At 39.2% G+C, this 20,700-nt stretch overlaps 1 protein-coding gene across 1 annotated transcript; it reads left to right on the top strand.

Moving 5' to 3' along the window:
* Positions 1 to 5,714: 5,714 nt before the first annotated feature.
* LOC129427376 (taste receptor type 1 member 2-like) lies at positions 5,715 to 20,205 on the top strand. The gene is made up of 11 exons (XM_073876468.1): positions 5,715 to 6,023; positions 6,201 to 6,944; positions 7,824 to 8,036; positions 8,861 to 8,981; positions 10,107 to 10,139; positions 10,209 to 10,298; positions 16,170 to 16,296; positions 19,183 to 19,334; positions 19,568 to 19,624; positions 19,791 to 19,847; positions 19,946 to 20,205. The coding sequence occupies exons 1-11, from the start codon at positions 5,715 to 5,717 to the stop codon at positions 20,203 to 20,205; spliced, it is 2,163 nt and encodes a 720-aa protein (XP_073732569.1).
* The last annotated feature ends 495 nt before the right edge of the window (positions 20,206 to 20,700 follow it).

The following is a 20,700-nucleotide window of genomic DNA, read 5'->3' as shown; positions in this document are numbered from 1 at the left end:
TACCCAGTTGCCCCTCTGTTCACGCACCCGTAAGCCTAAGCTACAAGCTACTTACCTCGAATACCTACCTGTAAGCCCAAGGTGAAGGTCCAGTTACCCTTCTGTACACGCCTCTGTATGCCCAAGCTAAAAGCTTTTTACTTTTGAATACCTACCTGTAAGCCCAAGGTGAAGACCCAGTTGCCCCTCCGTACACGGACCCGTAAGCCTAAGCTACAAGCTACTTACCTCGAATACCTACCTGTAAGCCCAAGGTGAAGGTCCAGTTATCCTTCTGTACATGCCTCTGTACGCCCAAGTTAGAAGTTACTTACCTGTGTACACGTACCTGTAAGTCCAAGTAAGGTCACTTACCTTTGAATACGTACCTGTATGCCCAAGCTAAGAGCTACTTACCTTTGAAATCCGCCCCGTACGTCTGCAGTGAAGATCCAGTTCCCTCTCTGTACACGTACCTGTACGCTCAAGCTACTAGCCACTTGCTGTGGAACACTTACCTGTATGTTCATCGCGAAGATCCATTTCACTGGTGTCCTAAGTGAAGTTTCAGGGCCTTGGAAACCTCCATCTGCTTATTGTCCAGGCGCTCCTCGAGCTGGGCCCTTGGAAGCAGACACCTCAGCCTAAGGTACTCACCTCGGTCTAACCTAGTACTCACCGTGTTTCTCTCTTTGCCTTCAGGAAGGAGGAAGGGCGCCACGGCCAGTCAACCTGAAACAGAGAATCCAGTGTCAGTTGGAATCAACAGTCAAAGTTACGTGAGGGAGAGGTGAAAGTTCTCTGAAAACTTACCTGAAGAATCCCCGTGACGAAGTTCGAACACTACAGGCTCAATACTCTCTGGCCCGAGAGTTTAGTTTTAGATTCCCTTTCCCCTCCCCTACTTACCTGCTTTTAATTAAATTAAATAAAGTTTGTTTTAAATATATTTATGCTCTTGTGTGTCTGGTCATGAATGAATGAATGAATGAGCTTTTTATTGCCAGGTATGTTTACACATACGAGGAATTTGTTTTCGTGACAGAAGCTCCGCAATACAACAGAATGACAGTGACAGAACAAAAAACACATAATAAGGAATAAAAAATACAAATATATAGACAGTGAATGATAGTATACAAATGACAATTGTAGGCAGGTATATTACACAGTCAAGTTATGTATATACATATATTGTGTGCAAAATTTGAGTGTATACTAAGTATGGTGTTAAATAAATAAAGTGTGTGTGTATATAAATATAAAGTGTAGTGTGTTCGCCGTTATTGTCAGCTGTTCATAAGATGGATTGCCTGAGGGAAGAAACTGGTCCTGTGTCTGGTCGTTCTAGTGCGTAGTGCTCTGTAGCGTCGACCAGATGGCAACAGTTCAAAGAGGGAGTGTGCTGGATGTGAGGGGTCCAGAGAGATTTTGACAGCCCTTTTTCTCACTCTGGATAAGTACAGATCTTGAATAGATAGGAGAGTTGAACCGATGATTCGCTCAGCAGTCCGGACTACTCTCTGTAGTCTTCTGAGGTCAGATTTAGAAGCTGAGCTGAACCAGACAGTTACTGAAGTGCAGAGGGTGGATTCAATGATGGTGGAGTAGAACTGTTTCAGCAGCTCCTGTGGCAGGTTAAACTTCCTCAGCTGGCGAAGGAAATACAACCTCTGCTGGGCTTTTTCACAATGGAGTCAATGTGAATGTCCCACTTCAGGTCCTGAGAGATGGTGGTTCCCAGGAACCTGAATGACTCCACTGCAGTCACAGGGCTGTTCATGATGGTGAGTGGGGGGAGTGCAGGGGGGTTTCTCCTGAAGTCTACGATCATCTCCACTGTTTTGAGGGTGTTAAGCTCCAGGTTGTTGAGACTGCACCAGACGGCCAGCTCTTTTACCTCCTGTCTGTAAGCAGACTCGTCACCGTCCTGAATGAGGCCGATGAGTGTGGTGTAATCTGCAAACTTCAGGAGCTTGACAAAGGGGTCCTTAGATGTGCAATCGTTAGTGTACAGGGAGAAGAGCATTGGCGAGAGAACGCAGCCCTGCGGAGCTCCGGTGCTGATTGTACGGGTGCTGGATGTGTATTTTCCCAGCCTCACTAGCTGCTGCCTGTCTGTCAGGAAGCTGTTGGTCCACTGACAGACGGAGGTGGGCACGGAGAGCTGATTTAGTTTGGGCAGGAGGAGGTTTGGGATGATCGTGTTGAAGGCCGAGCTGAAGTCCACAAACAGGATCCTCACATAAGTCCCCGGTCTGTCCAGGTGTTGCAGAACATAATGCAGTCCAATGTTTACTGCATCATCCACAGACCGGTTTGCTCTGTAGGCAAACTGCAGGGGGTCTAGCAAGGGTCCAGTGATGTCCTTCAGGTGGGCCAGCACCAGTTTTTCAAATGACTTCATGACTACAGACGTTAGAGCCACAGGCCTGTAGTCATTTAGTCCTGTAATTTTGGGTTTCTTCGGGATTGGGATGATGGTGGAGCGTTTAAAGCAGTAAGGGACTTTGCACTGCTCCAGTGATCTGTTAAAAATCAGTGAGAAGATAGAGGCCAGCTGGTCAGCGCAGGTTTTCAGACAGGCTGATGAAACCCCGTCTGGGCCTGGTGCTTTTTTCCTTTTCTGCCTCCGGAAGACCTGGCGCACCGCATCCTCGCTGATCTGAATTGCAGGTATGGGGGGGAGGGGAGATGCAAGAGGTGAGAATGGTGAGAGTGCTTGATTGGAGAGGTGTTCAGGATGGGTTGCAGGAGCTGTTAATGGTGTGAACGATAGTTTGGAGAGGCATTCAGGGCTGGTTACAGGAGTTGTGAAGGGTGTGAATGGTTTTGTGGGGAGGCGTTCAGGGCAGGTGATGGGTGTTCTTTCAAACCTGCAGTAAAACTCATTCAGATCGTCTGCCAGTCGTTGATTCTCTACAGTGCTGGGAGGTGGTGTCTTGTAATTGGTGATCTTCTTTAGACTTTTCCACACTGATGCGGAGTCGTTGGAAGTGAACTGAGTCCTTATTTTTCCAGAATAATTCCTCTTTGCCACTTTGATCTCCTTTTCCAATGTGTATTTAGCATGTTTATACAAGACATTGTCCCCCTTCAAGTAAGCATCTTCTTTGGCCTGACGGAGCTGTCTGAGTTTTGCAGTGAACCACGGTTTATCATTATTGTAAATCATTTGAGTCTTTGTAGGAATACACATATCCTCACAGAAACTGATATATGAGGTTACGGTTATTGGGGTGCTCTTGGGACCTCCTCGAGGTGGAAACTAGGGAGAGGCGAGACTCACTACATTTGTGGTCCGCTCCGACCTGTGACACTATTATTCAAGCTCTCAACGGGTGTGAGGCGTTTGGAAAAATAGGTCCACAAGTTTACAACAAATGGTAAAACACCTGTTGGAAAGCATCTTTTGCAGCGATTTTTGTGTGAGCATATCAGTGAACACCCCTGACCACTCGGTGAGTTTCACGTCTTTGTAAACGACAGCCCAATGCATTTCAGGAAGGATTGTTCCAGTGCACCCGCAGCCATTGTAGAGGTGTGGGGCGATACAACAGAAACCGAAAATTCTGGGACCAGCATCATATGTCCAAATTTCAGTCAAAAGCATTTTATTTTATCATAAACAATCTGAAAACAGGGCGTTAAGTGTAAAATACCAGTCGCAGTTACAAAACTTACAAAACGCGTGACTGTCCCCCACCCTGCTCCTCTTCAGAAAAATAAATTCGCTGTCCCATTGATTGTGGTATTTACTTGAGGGTTTTGGTTTTTTGGCAGAAGTGTCTTCTGTCTTTTTCATAGCGTCCATCATCCATCTCTGTTTTTTTTTCTTTTTTTCCCCGCATTGTCACTCATCATCTGACCTCACACACTAACCTCACGACAACTGCCACCTACAGTAGCTGTAGAATAAGGTGACCAGATGTTCTCGTTTTCCGGGGACAGTCCCATTTTTTTGGTGTTCGGTTCTCCATAAACCCACAACAATAAAAAAATGAAAACATTCAAAAGAGTTTTGTCCCCGATTGTAAATTCAGACAATAACAAATAAGTTTTTAAGGATATTAAAATATATTTATTTTAATATCCTTAAAATAAAGGCATTTAGCCCTGTTTTACTAAGTTTTATTTAGTGTTAGTCTTAAACTCGTGTGCTCTATAACATCATTTAAAAGTCTTTATTGTGTGTTTATTGGCGGAGGTTACAGTATGTTTTGTTTTGATATTATCTTGTTTTTAGTTATCTGTTGCTGGAGTTGCACTTACGTTAGTTAAGAATTACAACATTTGAAAAGCATTATTAAACAAACATGATTTTCAGTTTCTATTTTTGTTTTTCATTTGTACTGCTTCCGTATTGTTTTCTGTAAGTGTACATCCGTGCAATCAGTATGATTTTGTACAGGTTGCTGGAGTATGTACACACATAATGTGGATTCATAGATTCGTTATTTGAAAATGGCCTTGTACGATGAAATTTTGCCATACCCTAGGTTTTTGTGAAACGCCGCCACTGGTGTTCACATATACCTAAACCAGTGGTTCTCAACGTTATTCCTGGAGGCCCACTGCTCTGCACATTTTGTATGTCTATGTTATTTAACACAAATGATTCAAATCATCAGCTCATTAGCAGAGATCTCCATGAACTGAACTGTGGCTGGCAGATAAGAGAGACATACAAAATGTGCAGAGCAGTGGGCCTCCAGGAACAGAGTTGAGAAGCACTGGCCTAAACAAACCGAACCAAGGGAGAAAATGCATCAGGTATCAAAACAAAGGCTTAGGGCTTAAAACACACTTAAGAGATTGTATTTTAGTTGATCAAATCTGTATACCTTTAGAATGCTTGACATGAATTGCATACAATTGTTTTATGAAATTTTGAGTACTTTTGGGGGCTGGGAAAATATAGACACCTTAAATGGTCATTGATTTTCCGAACCAAAATAGATCATTTTTTGGGGCTAGCTATTTGTTAAAAAGTATACTGTATCAAAAATAATGGCATTTCTCTGGCCTATCATTAGGCTTTTGGCCAGACCTACAGTCTAGCTCTAAGACAAATAAGCTCAACATCAATGTCAGCGTGGTTTTCGTTTTACCACAATATGCAAAAAACAAAGCAAACAAAGTTTGGATTGCAGATAAAGATGCTCTATAAATTGACAGCTTCCTAATAAGCAGGAAATGTATAAAATTAGTCCAATTCATGACATTATAGAGAGATTACTGACATTGCCCAGTTTGAATAAATTTACAAAAACAACTAGTGTTTCGAACAATCTCAACATTGAGTGAGGCCCAGACATGTGAGTAAACAAAGTGGTTTAACCAAATTGAAATGTGTTTTAGGCAAATTAAACAAAAGTATAAAAACTACCACACAGCATCCATGTTTTATAAGAACATAGTCTGTCTTTAAAACATGCATTTGAGTCACATTTACTTGACCCTGGTGGGCTTTACTATTTGTGTATTTTATGAAGTTTCCTGTTTGTCATCTGAGTTCAGCTCAAATGGAGATTACTTATTGGGTGGCCTTTTTCCACTACATGAAGTTGAATATGAAACATCTTTGTTCTCCCCCGAGTCCATTGAATGTTTTAGGTAAGTAAATACTGTTTTAATGATTTTTATGAGGTGGGTTTAACAAACCAGGCAGATTTTTATTACAAGACTGTAAATTCTTGGTATTTTTTAATTAAGTGCAACTAACTTGCTTGCTAATGTTTTCTAGGCACACGTTTACAAAATCTGGCTATAAGATGTTTCAAGTAATGAGGTTTGCTGTTGAAGAGATCAATAACTCCACCACCCTGCTGCCCAATGTTTCTCTGGGTTATGACATTTTTGATCATTGTTCTGACACTGAGAATTTCCCTTCAGTCTTCAGTTTTATCTCACAGAATGGATCAATAAAACCTCAAGAGAAACTCAACAGCCATCAACCTAAAGTCATTGCTTTAATAGGACCATATGGAAGCACAAGGGCCATTTCGGTTGCACCATTGGCCACAATGGACCTTATACCACTGGTAAATAATGTTTGTGAATTAAACTGCACATTATTCATCTCCTTCATCTAGTGCTACCAAATTGCACCATTTTAATCCAGAAAAAAACACTTAAGTACCTTCGTGCATGAAAGTGCAATGTGTAAATTAAATGTGTTATGTGAATTGTTTTAAAATAGTGTTTTTCTTTTTTTAAAGGTTAATTATGGAGCTACTAGCTATACATTAAGTGATAAACTTCAGTATCCCTCTTTTATCAGAACAATCCCTAGCAACAAAGACTTGATACAGATGATTATTCACACCATACAATGGTTCGGATGGAACTGGGTTGCTTTTCTTGGAGACCCAGACAGCGAAGAAGGCCTACAACTGTTTAGCAGTTATATCAGAAATACTGACATTTGTTTGGCTTATCAAGAGACTCTCAGACAAAATTCAAACTACAGTCTAGCACTTAAAAATATTCATAAGCTCAACATCAACGTAATTGTGGTTTTCACTCTGTCACAATATGCCAAAAATATAATCAAAGCGGCCATAGACAACAACATCCGAGACAAAGTTTGGATAACAAGTGAAGCGTGGTCCATGAATGAGCAGCTTCTAAAAGAGCCAGGAATCAAGAATATTGGTACAGTAATTGGCATGACGGAGAGATTATTATCATTGCCTGGATTTAATGAATTCATCTACGAATTTAAAGCAACACCTAAGATTAATACTACTAATAATAATGTTCAGAGTAAAATACAGACTAAGACATGTAATCAAGATTGTGACAACTGCACATCATTGACTGCAGAAGACATTATCAATGAAGAATCCACATTATCCTTTCCCATCTACGCTGCCATATATACCACAGCTCATGCATTACATAAAGTTCTGAAGTGCAACATGAATGAATGCAGCAAAAATACAACAGTTAAACCATACATGGTAAGTGCATTACAGAATTCTCATTACAAAATACAATATGATTTAAAATGGGGGCAGAACACGAGAGGGAAGGGGTCAGTGGGAGCAACTTTTACATATTTCTAATCTATTACATAGAGCAACAATATTTTTTGTCCAGCTAGCTTACCTAAAGCTAGGTAAATAAATTAATACTGCAACAAATAATTACAACCGCACTACTCTGATCTGGTTGTAACAAATTAGACTACAAACTGTTACGTTCTTGATATGGTAAAGTTTCATACATTGTGCATACTGACTGACATATGTGTAATTCGGCCAAAAATCCCAATTTTATTTATCAGAATTGTATTAGAAAGTTTTTAATGCACATCTACAACACCTAATGGCCCTGCTATCATTAAAGGAACAGTATGTAGGATTGTGGCCATAACTGGTATTGCAATCACAAAACTTGTGGCTAAAACTGGTACTGCAATCACACAACTGGTGGCCAATACACAACAAGACAACATAATCAGTTGAGGGCTGCAACTCCACTTTTTAAATGACAATATTCTGGCCGGACCACTGTTGTCAGTGATATAAGTATTTGAAATGAAAATGATTTCTTAATGTCTAGTGACATATCAGGGCCATTTTATGATTAATTGATATAAATTTATTTCATACTGTTCCTTTAACCCTGTTATTTCTGGGCAGATGTAATTGATTACTTTTCATAAAAAATTTAAGAAAGACAGGGTTTAGGGATGTTAGTGTTATGTGTCTGTTTGTATCAAAATGTTATTTAAATTATTTTTTTCTGCTATTTGTAATTACTACAAATAGTAGCTGCCTTATTTATTTTTATTTCAAGGTTTTGAAATGTTTTATGTTTTTTACACTTGACATCAGCTACTGGGAGAAATGAAGAAGCTGGATTTTCCACTGATTGGACGTCAGGTGAAATATGATGCTAATGGTGATTCGGCCATTAGTTATGCAGTTGTGCTTTGGCACACTGAAACAAATCCTCCATGGATTGAGATGGTGGGCACTTATGACACATATCCACAAAATATTTTTACCATCAACACCTCTCTCTTTCCCTGGCGTAGCAATGTTTCTGTAAGTTACCATTGACAGTCTCAATATCCTTACAGCCTTAAAGGAATAGTCTACTCATTTTCAATATTAAACTATGTTATTACCTTAACTAAGAATTGTTGATACATCCCTCTATCATCTGTGTGCGTGCACGTAAGCGCTGGAGCGCGCTGCGACACTTCGATAGCATTTAGCTTAGCCCCATTCATTCAATGGTACCATTTAGAGATAAAGTTAGAAGTGACCAAACACATCAACGTTTTTCCTATTTAAGACGAGTAGTTATACGAGCAAGTTTGGTGGTACAAAATAAAACGTAGCGCTTTTCTAAGCGGATTTAAAAGAGGAACTATATTTTATGGCGTAATAGCACTTTTCGGAGTACTTCGACTCGCCTGAAAAGTCCGCTCCCCTTCTCACTCTCATAATGGGAGAGGAAGGGTATTACTGCGCCGAGTCGAAGTACTCCCAAAAGTGCTATTACGCCATAAAATATAGTTCCTCTTTTAAATCCGCTTAGAAAAGCGCTACGTTTTATTTTGTACCACCAAACTTGCTCGTATAACTACTCATCTTAAATAGGAAAAACATTGATGTGTTTGGTCACTTCTAACTTTATCTCTAAATGGTACCATTGAATGAATGGGGCTAAGCTAAATGCTGTCGAGGCGTCGCAGCGCGCTCCAGCACTTACGTGCACACACACCGATGACAGAGGGATGCATCAACAATTCTTAGTTAAGGTAATAACATATTTTAATATTGAAAATGAGTAGACTATTCCTTTAACTTGAATATTTATGTGTCAAGATCAAAATAATGACATAATTTTCTAATCTATTAAGGTTCCTCTCTCAAGCTGCTCTGTTGAGTGTAAGAAGGGATTTTCAAGGGAACGTGTTGGATATTACAATTGCTGCTTTTTGTGTAAAAAATGCCCACAAAACAGCTATGTGAATTATTCTCGTAAGTACCTTAAGCAGTGATCAATGAGAACTTAAAGTTTGAGCATCATAATAGCATATATAAGTATAGCATATAAGTTTTTGATAGTAAAAGCTTGAATGAAACTCAACAACCTTGCCTCATTTAGTATACCCAGATCATAGATATGAATATGAAAATTAGTCCCCGCCTCCAGTATTTCACAATACTGACAATGCATATGTATGTAAATAGATGCTACAGTCCGGTTTCACACAATGCCTTTTGGGACTGTGCATTTGCAGTATGAATCTCAACCATGATGAAAAACTTCATGCTGCAATGCATGCTGGGTATGAACAAATTACAAATCTCATTCAGGATTCCCAACATGCACTGCAGCATGGATAAATAATGATTTTTTTTAACAATTTTATTTGTCACCATGGTTGAGATTCGTGCTCTGATTCTTGATGTTTGTGCACCCAATTATACAGTGGAAATTTTTTGTCCAAAGTTTCTAAAACTCTTTAATGACAAACTGCCGTGAAAGAGCTGAATCTCATTTACATTATTGACATAAAATAAACTTTTGATTAGTAAATAATTAGGTGATGATTTTTTTACCATTGTGTACCAACAACCACAGAATTACACTATTAACTTTACACGCTCATAACAAATGTGGTGCATTAACACAAAGATAACACAACCAGAGAAAAAACTAGCAAGCAAGATGTCAAGAGTCGGGGGTCCAACTAAAACAGACACTAATCACAATAATGGTGACTTAAAATGAAACAAAACATCAACATCTAAACCTAATAAGTGAATTGTGTTTTCTACAGCGGTGTATTTGCTGAACATTCAGAAATAATGTTTTGTAGAGTAATAAAATGCAATGTTTCTCTGTCATTTACATAACAATTAAACAAGTCAATATAATAAACAGTTGTTGTTTTAAACATTGTGTGAACATTAAAACATGACATTGTCATAACGTTTAAAAATAGTAAATGTAACATTCCTCTAACGTTCAGACAACACAGAAACGTTCTTAGAACTTAAAGAAAACTGGACACTTTTTATGTTGGCAGAATGTTTTTGGGAACGTTGGGAACTTTCAGGGAACGTTCTTAGAACTTTTTTCTGCTAGCTGGGTTACAGTCTCTCCGCATTCCCTTTCAATGTTTTCTTCCTGTCCAATCTTAACTTTGATTTTTACTTTACATTTATGTATAAGGCTTAAATTCCATAACTTATTGCTAGACGTTTTTACAGATTCTCGAACTAGCAAATTATCAAAGGGCGTTCTGGGTTCAACGAGTGGTGCTGAGCGAGCGGAATCTTTGGAAAAAGGTTGTGTTAAGAATTTTTTTCTGTGCATTTCCTAACTCAAAACGTGCGTACACCACCTCCTGAGCATGTACGGACACCTATTCAGCCTGCTGCTCTGTGCTATTGTTTAGTTGAATAACTTGCCTTTTCAGTTTAAATGTCTGTTCTTCGGCTTGGATTTTGTGAAATCTTTTTCTAAATAAACGCAACGTATAGTCTGGTGCGACTTATATGTTTTTTCCTCATCAAAACGCATTTTTGACTGAAGCGACTTATACTCTGGAAAATATGGTAGTGATATACACTGTCAATGCGGCATTCCCATCTTGTTGTTGACAGATTTTTGACAGTGAGCTTCACATGGCTTTGCAGGATTGATCAGCATGGTACTGATGAGGTTAAGATGTTATACAGATGCTGAAGAATGAAAAAAAAATCCCTGATCCCAAGTGCATCTTCTTAACAACATGCACCAATATTGCTTACTCCTTAAGCTAATTTGGCATTTTTGTGGATTTCTGTGGAAGCATGCTGGTTCAAATTGTGGCAAGTTGGAGATAAAATTTCTAATTCAGGAAGACTAACGTCTCGACTATGCCACCCGGAATTCACTGGGAAAATGAACAATAAGGCCCGGAGGTTCATTTCTTGCAGAGTTTAACCCTGATCAAACTCTTTTTCTTTAAAAATCGTTTCTTTTTTAGCAAAACCCTAAAATAATTACATTTTTATGAATGAATTTTGTTAGAGATCAGATTCCGAACCATAATCAAAACATACATAAAGTTTAAAATTAGTAAATAGCGTTTTGGCTTCATTTTTTAAAATAAATTGGATAATCGCGGTATTGCAGATTAACATAAAAATTCTTCAGAAACACTTTTTTTTAATGCAAATGTTTTCTCTTAATTGACAATATAATATTGACTAAGGCCATGTAAAGGATTGAATGTCACAAATAAAGGGCACAAATTTGCTTTTTTGTTTCAGGTGACCCTTATACCTGTTTTCCATGTGCAGAGAGTGAATGGTCGGATGAGGGGAGCACGTCTTGCCAAACACGTTCTGTTGTTTATCTTCAGGGAACAGAAATCCCCTCCATTGTAGTTATATTTTCTACAGGATGTGCGTTTATTCTTCTCATCATCATGCTTGTCACATTTGCATATAATTACAACACACCAGTAGTGAGGTCAGCCGGTGGCAGCATGTGTTTCCTCATGTTAGCGTGTTTGATTTTATCTTGTATAAGTATGTTCTTTTTCTTTGGAGAACCCACGTCAATTAGGTGTCGCTTCAGAAGTGTCATATATACGTATTTCTACACTGTCTGTCTCTCCTGTTTGACCGTTCGTTCTTTTCAAATACTTTGTGTCTTCAAAATGGCAGAGTTCCCTAATGTGCACAGGTTGTGGGTAAGGTACAATGGCCAGTGGGTTTTTGTTTCTACTTTTTCGGTCTTTTATTTAATTGCTTGTGTTTTATGGATGACTATCTCACCTACTAAAACCTTTAAGGACATTTCTTTTAAAGACCAGGTTTTGCTCACCTGTGAAAAGGGAAATAGTATATTCATTAGCATAATTGTGTTTATGAGTTGGTTTCTAGGTTTTCTGTGTATCCTGTTTTCTTACACAGGAAGAGACCTGCCAAAAAATTACAACGAGGCAAAGTCAATAACTTTTAGTATCATTTTGTTCTACGTGATCTGGATTATATACTTTGCAGCTTACGCGCTTTTAAAAAGCAAATATGTCATGCTTTTAAATGCTTTGGCTCAGATAATGAGTGTTTATGCAATTCTCTTTAGCCATTTCATACCAAAATCTTACATCATTATATTTAAACCAAAAAAGAACACTGCTGTGTACTTTCAAACATCTATTCAAAATTACACCCAAACAATCAGCAGGAGTTAAACCACAACAATGATGCCATATGGAGATCAAATCCATCACAGGGAAATTGCAGTTGCTTGTAGTTGCAGGATAATTTTGTTATTAAAGAGTAATTAAGCCATAAACCAACTATTTTTAGTTAATGATCTGTAAGAATGGGGCTTTATTAGTGTTGTTCATTAATTTTAGTAATTTTTTTGACATTTGGATGTAAAGTGTTTCAATACTACAATATATGGTGTAAAAACGTCTGCGAGTGCTGCCCTCTTCAGGTGGACGGTGGCTACTGCAGTTGAATTTTCCTATTGGATGTTGCATTACCGCGTGAAAGCGGTACGACCCTACGTAAGCAGGTTCAAGCTCACCACGCCCTTATTACGATCTCACCACACCCTTGGTACAAGCTCAGTTCGTCCCCTCTATTTCCGTTGGGGTCTGCCCACTTTTCTTGCAATTTTTCAAATATTGCCAGTGGGTGAAAATGCTCTGACCAGAGGTTTAGTTACTCTTTAAAATGCAATTTTAGATATTTTACAGATAAATAAATTTTCTGAAGATGTTAGCATTTTCTTTTTTTTTACAAATTTGTTAGGCAAACTTAACGATTTTACAGTAGCATTAGTTTTACAGATATGGACATAAACAAACATACAAAATAAAGATCAGTTTTGGAGTCTCAAGTAAAAATTTTAATTATTTCTCCATAAAGCAATTATGTAATGTAAACACCATTTTTCAACAATTATTTTGTTTTTTTACGCAATCAACATAAATGTAAAAATCCAAATAAAAACATTTAGTTGTGTTGGATATATTGTTCTTTGGCTTTAACAGGGTCCTATTGTGCCCCATTTAAATGAAGTCTTGATTTTGCTTTTGGGGGGTCCTACAGTAGAATAGTTTTACTTTCGAGGGAACTCAACTCTCGTGTTTTTTAATGCTGTCGGCAGCGTCTCTGTTGCATTACATTATATTCACATCTGAGAAAATGTAAAATCATGCCTATTAATAAGCTAGGAAAAGGTCGGCTGACATTGTGCTCCACAGAGACCATAAAAGGCACTTGCATTCAACATCTCTCGCTTCTGTCAGTATTTGGTTCTTCCATTTGATCTAGCCTTACTTTTTATGGACCATCACAATGTCTGGACATCCATGTACCAAACTATAATGACGACTGCCTGATAATGATCCAGTTGGAGAAGAACCATCTTAAAATTTAGTCATGTTGCAAGCACAGTTGTCCACACATGTGTACATTTGATTCTTGCCACTGTAGGCAGAATCACGTTTCCTTGCTGAAAAATCCAAAATAAACCAACATGAATTCCATGCTAGTCTAGTGGTGGCTAGTGCCCGTCTAGCTGGTACTGTTAACAAGTAAACAGAGCTGGTAAAGCTGGTTCACCAGGATGGTCTTACTGGGTTGATTGTGAGTAGACCTGTTGACTGTATGCAAGTAGAGACAAGCTTTTTTATTGTGTATTTCTACATAAACACATTCTTATAAAAGAAAAACAATACAAGATATAAATATTAAAAAGGTATAATTAAAAAGGTGTAATATATGTATAATATATATATATATAATTATACCATTTTAATTTCTTCTGCTCCCTTTTGTAAAAAAAATCTTCAATTGCTTATACACAATTCAGGGAACAATTCACCACTTTCCTAAATCTTCACACAATTTTATATTGTGAAATATGAAGGTAATATGATGCCTAAAAGATTTGCATGCACAGGATAAAATTTGTGAGAGTGTACGTGACATTGCAATCATAAAATAAATAGGGCTGGGCAAAAAAAGATTTTTCGATTAATCGTCTTTTTAAACGTGGTCGATTTCAAAATCGATTCTTAAAGAGCATAATCGATTTTCCCTCCATATTTATTTCCGCAAACATTGAATTAAAGATTAACGTTACTCTAATTACTAGTCTTCTTTACTAAATGTCACCCTCTTTTTTGCCTTGCGTGATGTTACCAAGGAGCGAGAGGCAAGTCTGTCATTCATTCATTCAGTGCTTAAAATGCGGGTTCAGGTGCTTCATTGACGTTGATGCCACCTTCACATAAAAAGTCAAAGGTATGGAAGCATTTTAGATTTCGCAAGCAAGACGACGACGGTAGTGTTGTGGCTTTTAATTTCTTTTTATTAATTACCCACTTGTAAGCTGCTGTTCACTGTTCTTTTTTATTAATATAGCATTTGTATTAAATCTATATTCATTGAGTTGAATCAAGAATCGAGTATAAAAACCAACCCAAGAACCGTAATCGAAAATTGAATCGAGATTCGAAATTAAATCGGTTTGATAGCTTGGGAATCGAAATCAAATCGATCTGGAACATCTGAATCGATAACCAGCCCTAAAAATAAATTTGCATGGGCAAGAACAGTTTTGTAAATGTGTAAATAAATTTGCAAGCATAAGAAAACAAGTTTTGCAACATTGTACTGTTAATCGTAGGTGTAATTAATGTCTTGTAAAACTAAAACTTCATATTTATTCTAAATATGTATGAATTGTATTCTTCTGACGCACTTTTTCCATGCATACACTTTTGGCACTAGCGGGGAGTAACAAACTCAAAATCAAACTTTTACTTCAGTAATGTAGGACTGTAACTAGCCATTTATCAAGTTCAAGTTACTTTATTTGTACACATAGGTAGATTTTGTTTGCAGTAGAGTCCTCAAACACACATAAGAACAAACAAATCCACATATATCACACATTATCCAGCTGAAAACAATAAATAAAACATCCAATATGAAATGACAAATTAAAAGTTTCAGCTATTAAAAAGTTTAGTAAAAATAGTTATAAGTTCTTAAAAAGTTCTTAAAAAGGTCAAGGGTTTAAACAATAAGACAAGCACAATGCTTCTAGCTACAACTTATTCCTCAGTGTAATTGCTGCAGGGACAAAACTGTTTTTGTGTCTTTTTGTTTTACACCTAGGGATTGCAAACCTATGCCCAGAATGGAGAAGCTTAAACTCTCTGTGCAATGGGTGGGAACTGTCATTTAAAATTGAACCAATTATGAGCTGTAACTGGATTTTGTACAAGATCTCCACGTTAAGCTGTGGCTCGCCGATCAACCTGCTAGACCACTTCACTATTTGACTGAGTGAGTTTTTAGTTTTCACAGAGAGGTTCCCAAACCAGGCTACTAGCGCAAATGATAAAACAGATTCAATAAAAGCGTGGATTTGTCTATGTGGAAGCGACTCAGTTTCATCAAACAAAACAGTCGCTGATGTCCTTTTTTCCTCACAGCTTCACAGTTAGATTCAAATGTGAGTTTTGAGTTTATTATCGTCCCCAGGTATTTATACGATTGCCTGCATTGAACAGTTTGACCTTTTATTGATGTAGTTTCTTGCGTCTGGATTTTTCCCTAAAATTAATGAGCATGTATTTTGTTTTTGCTACATTTATTTGAAGGTGATGCCTCACACCATTCAACAAAGTCATCGATAACTGGACCATGACCATGATCTTAAAGCAGGCTTAATATTTCAGACTTCACAAATTTTTTAAATGCTTTCATTACAATTGATGTAATTGCCACTAGTCTTAAATCATTAAACGTTTTTTGGGTGTTTGATTTGGACACAGGGACCACCACAGCATCCTTCCAGACCTCCGGTGCTAGTTTTGTCTCTAGAGATTTGTTAAAAATGTAATGGAAAGGAGGACTCAATTGCTTTGCACAGGTTTTAAGTATGCGCCCACAGATATAATCTGGGACATGGCTTTTGTTAACTCTTACAGAGAGGAAGGCTTTAAGGCTTTAGTCCTTTTATAGCGTTGTTGGACGTTCCGAATTGCCCCCCCCAGCAATCATCAGAACCAGGTTGTTCCAACAGTGATTTCCTCTCAGTCATCTTACTACAAGTTTATTGGTTATTAAAAAGACTAAGGATGGAGTTGTACAGTTTTGTAGTGTGTAGTCTCATTGTAAATGTCTTTATCATAGCCCTGCCGAGGGAGGTTTTAACAAAATTAGAGATGGTGCTGGACCAGCAATCCACCATCCTCAGATTCCTGCAGCTGCAGGAGGACAGGGGGCATCTTTTGGATATTGAGGGAGGTTTGCTGCTCTTGTAAGACCTTCCACAACTGATTAGCCTGGAGCAAAGACTGCAGCAGAGCCCAGACTACAAGCAAAAACTGGTGATTTTTTTTTACAATTACACAGCTACTGATTTTTTTTCTCAAACTGATAAATTAGGGCTTTGATGATACGCTCTCTGGAATCAATATTGTCAAAATTCTTAGGTGCTGAATTGATATGCAAATGACAACGTATATAACTATATAACCCAGGCATGGGCAAACTTGGTCCTGGAGGGCCGTTGTCCCTGCAGAGTATAGCTCCAAGCCTGATAAAACTCACCTGCCTGTAGCCTTCTATTAATGCTGAGGATAATGATCAGTGAGTTTAATCAATATCAAAGATTAAAAAAATAGCATAGACAAGCATAATTCCCATGCTGGTCTGGTGCTGGTTTAGCTGGTAGTCACCAGCATACCAGCACCAAAACACAACATATGCTGGTCTTGCTGGTATGACCAGCATGGAATGCTGGTGCTGGTATGCTGATGACCATGCTGGTTCACCGCTTTTACTTCCATAGACCACTTTTGATAGGTACTGACCACTGCAGACCAAGAACACCCAACAAGAGCTGCCGTTTTGGAGATGCTTCGTAACACGCCGCACATGTATGCAGTGTATGACTGAGGGGTAATAATGAATGAGGGGTTTAAATAGGGCCAGTTGTCATGACACGTAAAGAGACGGAAGCAGTTGCAGGTAGTGATGGCCAAATGAGGCTTCCTGAACCACTCAGGCTTTCCAGCCCATTGGTTCACCAAAAGGTTCATTTACCCGAAGCCTCATGAAACAGTGTGCTCTCTAGGGACACCTGCTGTGGAAAGCAATGTATTGCACACGAATCTATTCATTCTGAGCAACCAAATTGTCATGGTGTGGACTTTATCTATTGCCGGTGTATTAAATAAAGTATTTTACTCTGCTTGTGTTAACCTATGTACACACAACTCACACACATACACAACTTTGTGTTCAACTATTCAGTAGTTCTTTGGGTTAGTGATAACAGCGAATGCCCCGAATGAGTGTAAATAAATTATTGTGAGTGCAGTGCGGACTGGGAATGCAATAGTGCAAAGCTTATGGGACTGGAAGTGTGGAACAGCAAACTGCAACACGGAAAAGGTGTTTACTGGTTTTTATTTAAAACAAAAGTTTTTAAACAGTATTTGGATTGAGGCAGACAGGGCACTGATGATGCTGGACAACATAAGAAGGTCATCTGCTGTTGTTTCATTCTGGTTTGCCATTGCATAAATTATATTTGGCTAAAATACTTGTGTTTACACATGTTGCAAAGTTTTATTCTACCAATGATAACACCTATTACAGTTTTTCTCAGTCGCTTTGGTACATTTCTCGAATCATACTCACAATTTGCAAAACAGTAAGTGCATTTCTCAAAACAATTCGTACAAATAGCAAAACACCATGGATAACCTGCAAAAGCCACTCTTTTACTCAAAATCCTTAGTTCATCGCTCAAAATTAAATATCTGTGTCAATGAACATGTCAGTGCCATCAGAATGACAAGTCCTTGTGTCATTGTGTACGGATAAGACAGTCAAATTGTTTAGTCATGTTGTCATTATAACAGTTTACTCTGGAGGGATGTTCTGATGTAAACTATGGCTAAAGGTTTGAAGACAAGTATTGTAAATTGTAAGTTACACCTTAGTCTAAGTTATGTGGGAGTTTGATTGCAAGAGACTGGACAAAATTTACATTTACGCTTTTACTGTTTGTACTCTAATTGGTTGACAGACCATGTCATAGTGATACAGAAAGGAAAAGACAGCACTGCATAACATAAAAGTAGAAATGTGAACATGGGATAATATCTTTAGGGAAAACTGTACATGCAGTGCTGTAGGAATTGCACTGAAGTCTTCCTATACCTCCTGACCCAGCAAGCATGTTTGGCTAAAACAAGACAAAATTTTGGCTGCCAGTAAAAGTCTAATAGACTTCTAACCATGACCCAAGAATAGACGATGTGTATAGTTTTAGAACATGTAAAAGAAATCAAAGCAAACACCTTGAACACTTGTTGACTTTGCTTACATGTTGGAATATCATACATCTTCAAGTTATTTTGGCAAAAATGGCATGTAACCAAATTCAAGGTTATTTAGGGTAGGAGTGGGTTACTATTGGGTCTATAGTTAGCCATCATTTCAACGTCTTGGTTTTTGCTTGCTGGTGGACGTTTCTGTCTGTTAGAGAAAGTCAAGATTCACCTGGGAGCATTTTACCAATTTAGGACCGATTTAGAAAAAAACATCTAATGGAAATGTATGGAAATATGTTTGACCAAACCCTGTATTATGAAAACTTGTTTAACCATTTTGCAAGTAAAGACTTATACTATGAACCAATGCCTAAATGTTGTGTGAAGTGAGACTATTCAACAGAGACCCATTATAATACATTTTGATCAACATGACATTTGCAACTTGTTCAAAGAAATGAGAAACTGCTTTTTTGATGTGCACAAGTGACACAATGATGTGAGAATTGAACAAGCAGTTTTGAGAATTTCAATTCTGATCTGAGAATTGTACCAAAGCGACTGAGAAAAACTGTAAATCGCTCTCGCGAAACTTTGACGTTATCCAGCTGTCGGTTCTTGTGGCGCCGTATGAAGTCGAACAAGCCTAATGAAAAGTGTATGTCACAGGTCGGAGCGGACCACAGACTTTGTGTGTCACGCCCCTCCCTAAGTTCCACCTCGAGGAGGTCCCAAAAGCACCCCAATGACCAAACAAGCGAGAGATAAGTACAATAAAATATAATCTTTATTTAAATGATTTAAAATGAAGGAGGAAGTGGGGAAGGGAAATTTAAAATGAGGCTTCTTCTTTCCCTCAGGGGGGAGCTAGGGGGCCAGAGGGGGATGGCGAGGGGAAATCCGGCCAGCACTGGCAAGGGACAGCAGGGAAAGGGCCGGACGGAGCTCCTTCGTCTACGGCCAACCTCCTGCGTTGCTGTTGACCTCGGGGCGCTCCTCTCTCCTCCTGAGGGCAAAATAAACACAATGTAAGTATCAGGGAAGGCAGAGACCAACTACCAAACTCCAATCCTTTTTGTTTCCTCACGACCAGGCTCCCGTGTTCTGGGGTCTTCGTGGGTTGGACTTAACTTCGCTTAATACGGGTAGGTATCACACTTTTCCAAAAGGTTTCTCTGAGCTATGAGTCTTCGTGGGGCGAGTTTAGCTTTAGCTTGGTACAAGGTAAGTGTTTCTCTCCTACAGGTTTCCTCTGGGCTTACGAGTCAGCGTGGGGTAGGTTTAGCTTTAGCTTGGTTCAAGGTAAGTATTTCTCTCCTACAGGTTTCCTCTGGGCTTACGAGTCGGCGTGGGGTAGGTTTAGCTTTAGCTAAGTATTTCTCTCCTACAGGTTTTCTCTGGGCTTACGAGTCGGCGTGGCGCAGGTTTAGCTTTAGCTTGGTTCAAGGTAAGTATTTCTCTCCTACAGGTTTCCTCTGGGTCTACGAGTCGGCGTGGGGTATGTTTAGCTTTAGCTTGGTTCAAGGTAAGTATTTATCTCCTACAGGTTTCCTCTGGGTCTATGAGTCTGTGTAGAGTGGGTATAGCTTTAGCTCAATACAGGGTAAGTATTTCTCTCTACAGGTTTTCTCTGGGTCTACGAGCCTTTGTGGGATGAATTTAGCTTTAGCTGGGTACCGGGGGTCAACAATAGTAAGAACCATACGTCACCTCTAGCGTCGTGCACGGGCAAAGAGAGGGGGGGCTTTTACCAGCGTCCAACTGTGACCGATGAGACAACGTCCTGTCGGGGGTGGGGTTCAGAATGGCACAGTGAGCACACGTCCGTCTTCCCGGACCAACACGTCATCTTCCCTTCCTCCTGTGGACAGGCGAAGATCTAGACGATAAGGTAAGTGCTCGACGTACACCACCACACACACAAAGTATACACAGCCGCCAAGATTATTTAATACTCCCAACACCTCTTCTGACGTTACGTGTTCAAGTTTGGCTACAATGTTCCCCACAGTACCTCACTTAATGGATCCGTTGGACTCCTGCTGGCTATGGTCGTGTCGCGTAGTTATTAGGTTTCGACGTCCACCGTCTCGGCAGCTCCCGTTGGTCTCCACAGAGGCCTGATCCTTCCTGGGGTTAGTACAGACAACAAGGACACGGCACAACACTGCAAAAGCTTCAGGTGTACTCACATCAAATAAGTCACTCACACGCTGCACAGCACACACTCCAGTGAATATTTAGAGTCCATACTCCTCTCCTGGCTAGACCGGCTCTGGGGGGGGGGGGGTCTGAATCGCTACGCCAAGCGATGTTCGAACCAGATAGTAGCAGCTTCACCACACAGCGTCAGTACAGTTCACGTACTCCGGCTCACC

This window comes from Misgurnus anguillicaudatus, chromosome 14, assembly GCF_027580225.2.
Source record: "Misgurnus anguillicaudatus chromosome 14, ASM2758022v2, whole genome shotgun sequence".
Taxonomy (NCBI): Eukaryota; Metazoa; Chordata; class Actinopteri; order Cypriniformes; family Cobitidae; genus Misgurnus; species Misgurnus anguillicaudatus.
Note: the sequence above shows the minus strand (reverse complement) of the source record. Positions and strands in the feature narration are given on the sequence as shown.

Coding starts and splice junctions, on each gene's coding strand:
- LOC129427376 (XM_073876468.1), top strand. CDS start 5,715: ATGTTTTCTAGGCACACGTTTACAAAATCTGGCTATAAGATGTTTCAA. Junction 10,299..16,169: donor AGCGGAATCTTTGGAAAAAG/GTTGTGTTAAGA, acceptor TCTTTATCATAG/CCCTGCCGAGGGAGGTTTTA. Junction 16,297..19,182: donor GAGGGAGGTTTGCTGCTCTT/GTAAGACCTTCC, acceptor TCTTTCCCTCAG/GGGGGAGCTAGGGGGCCAGA.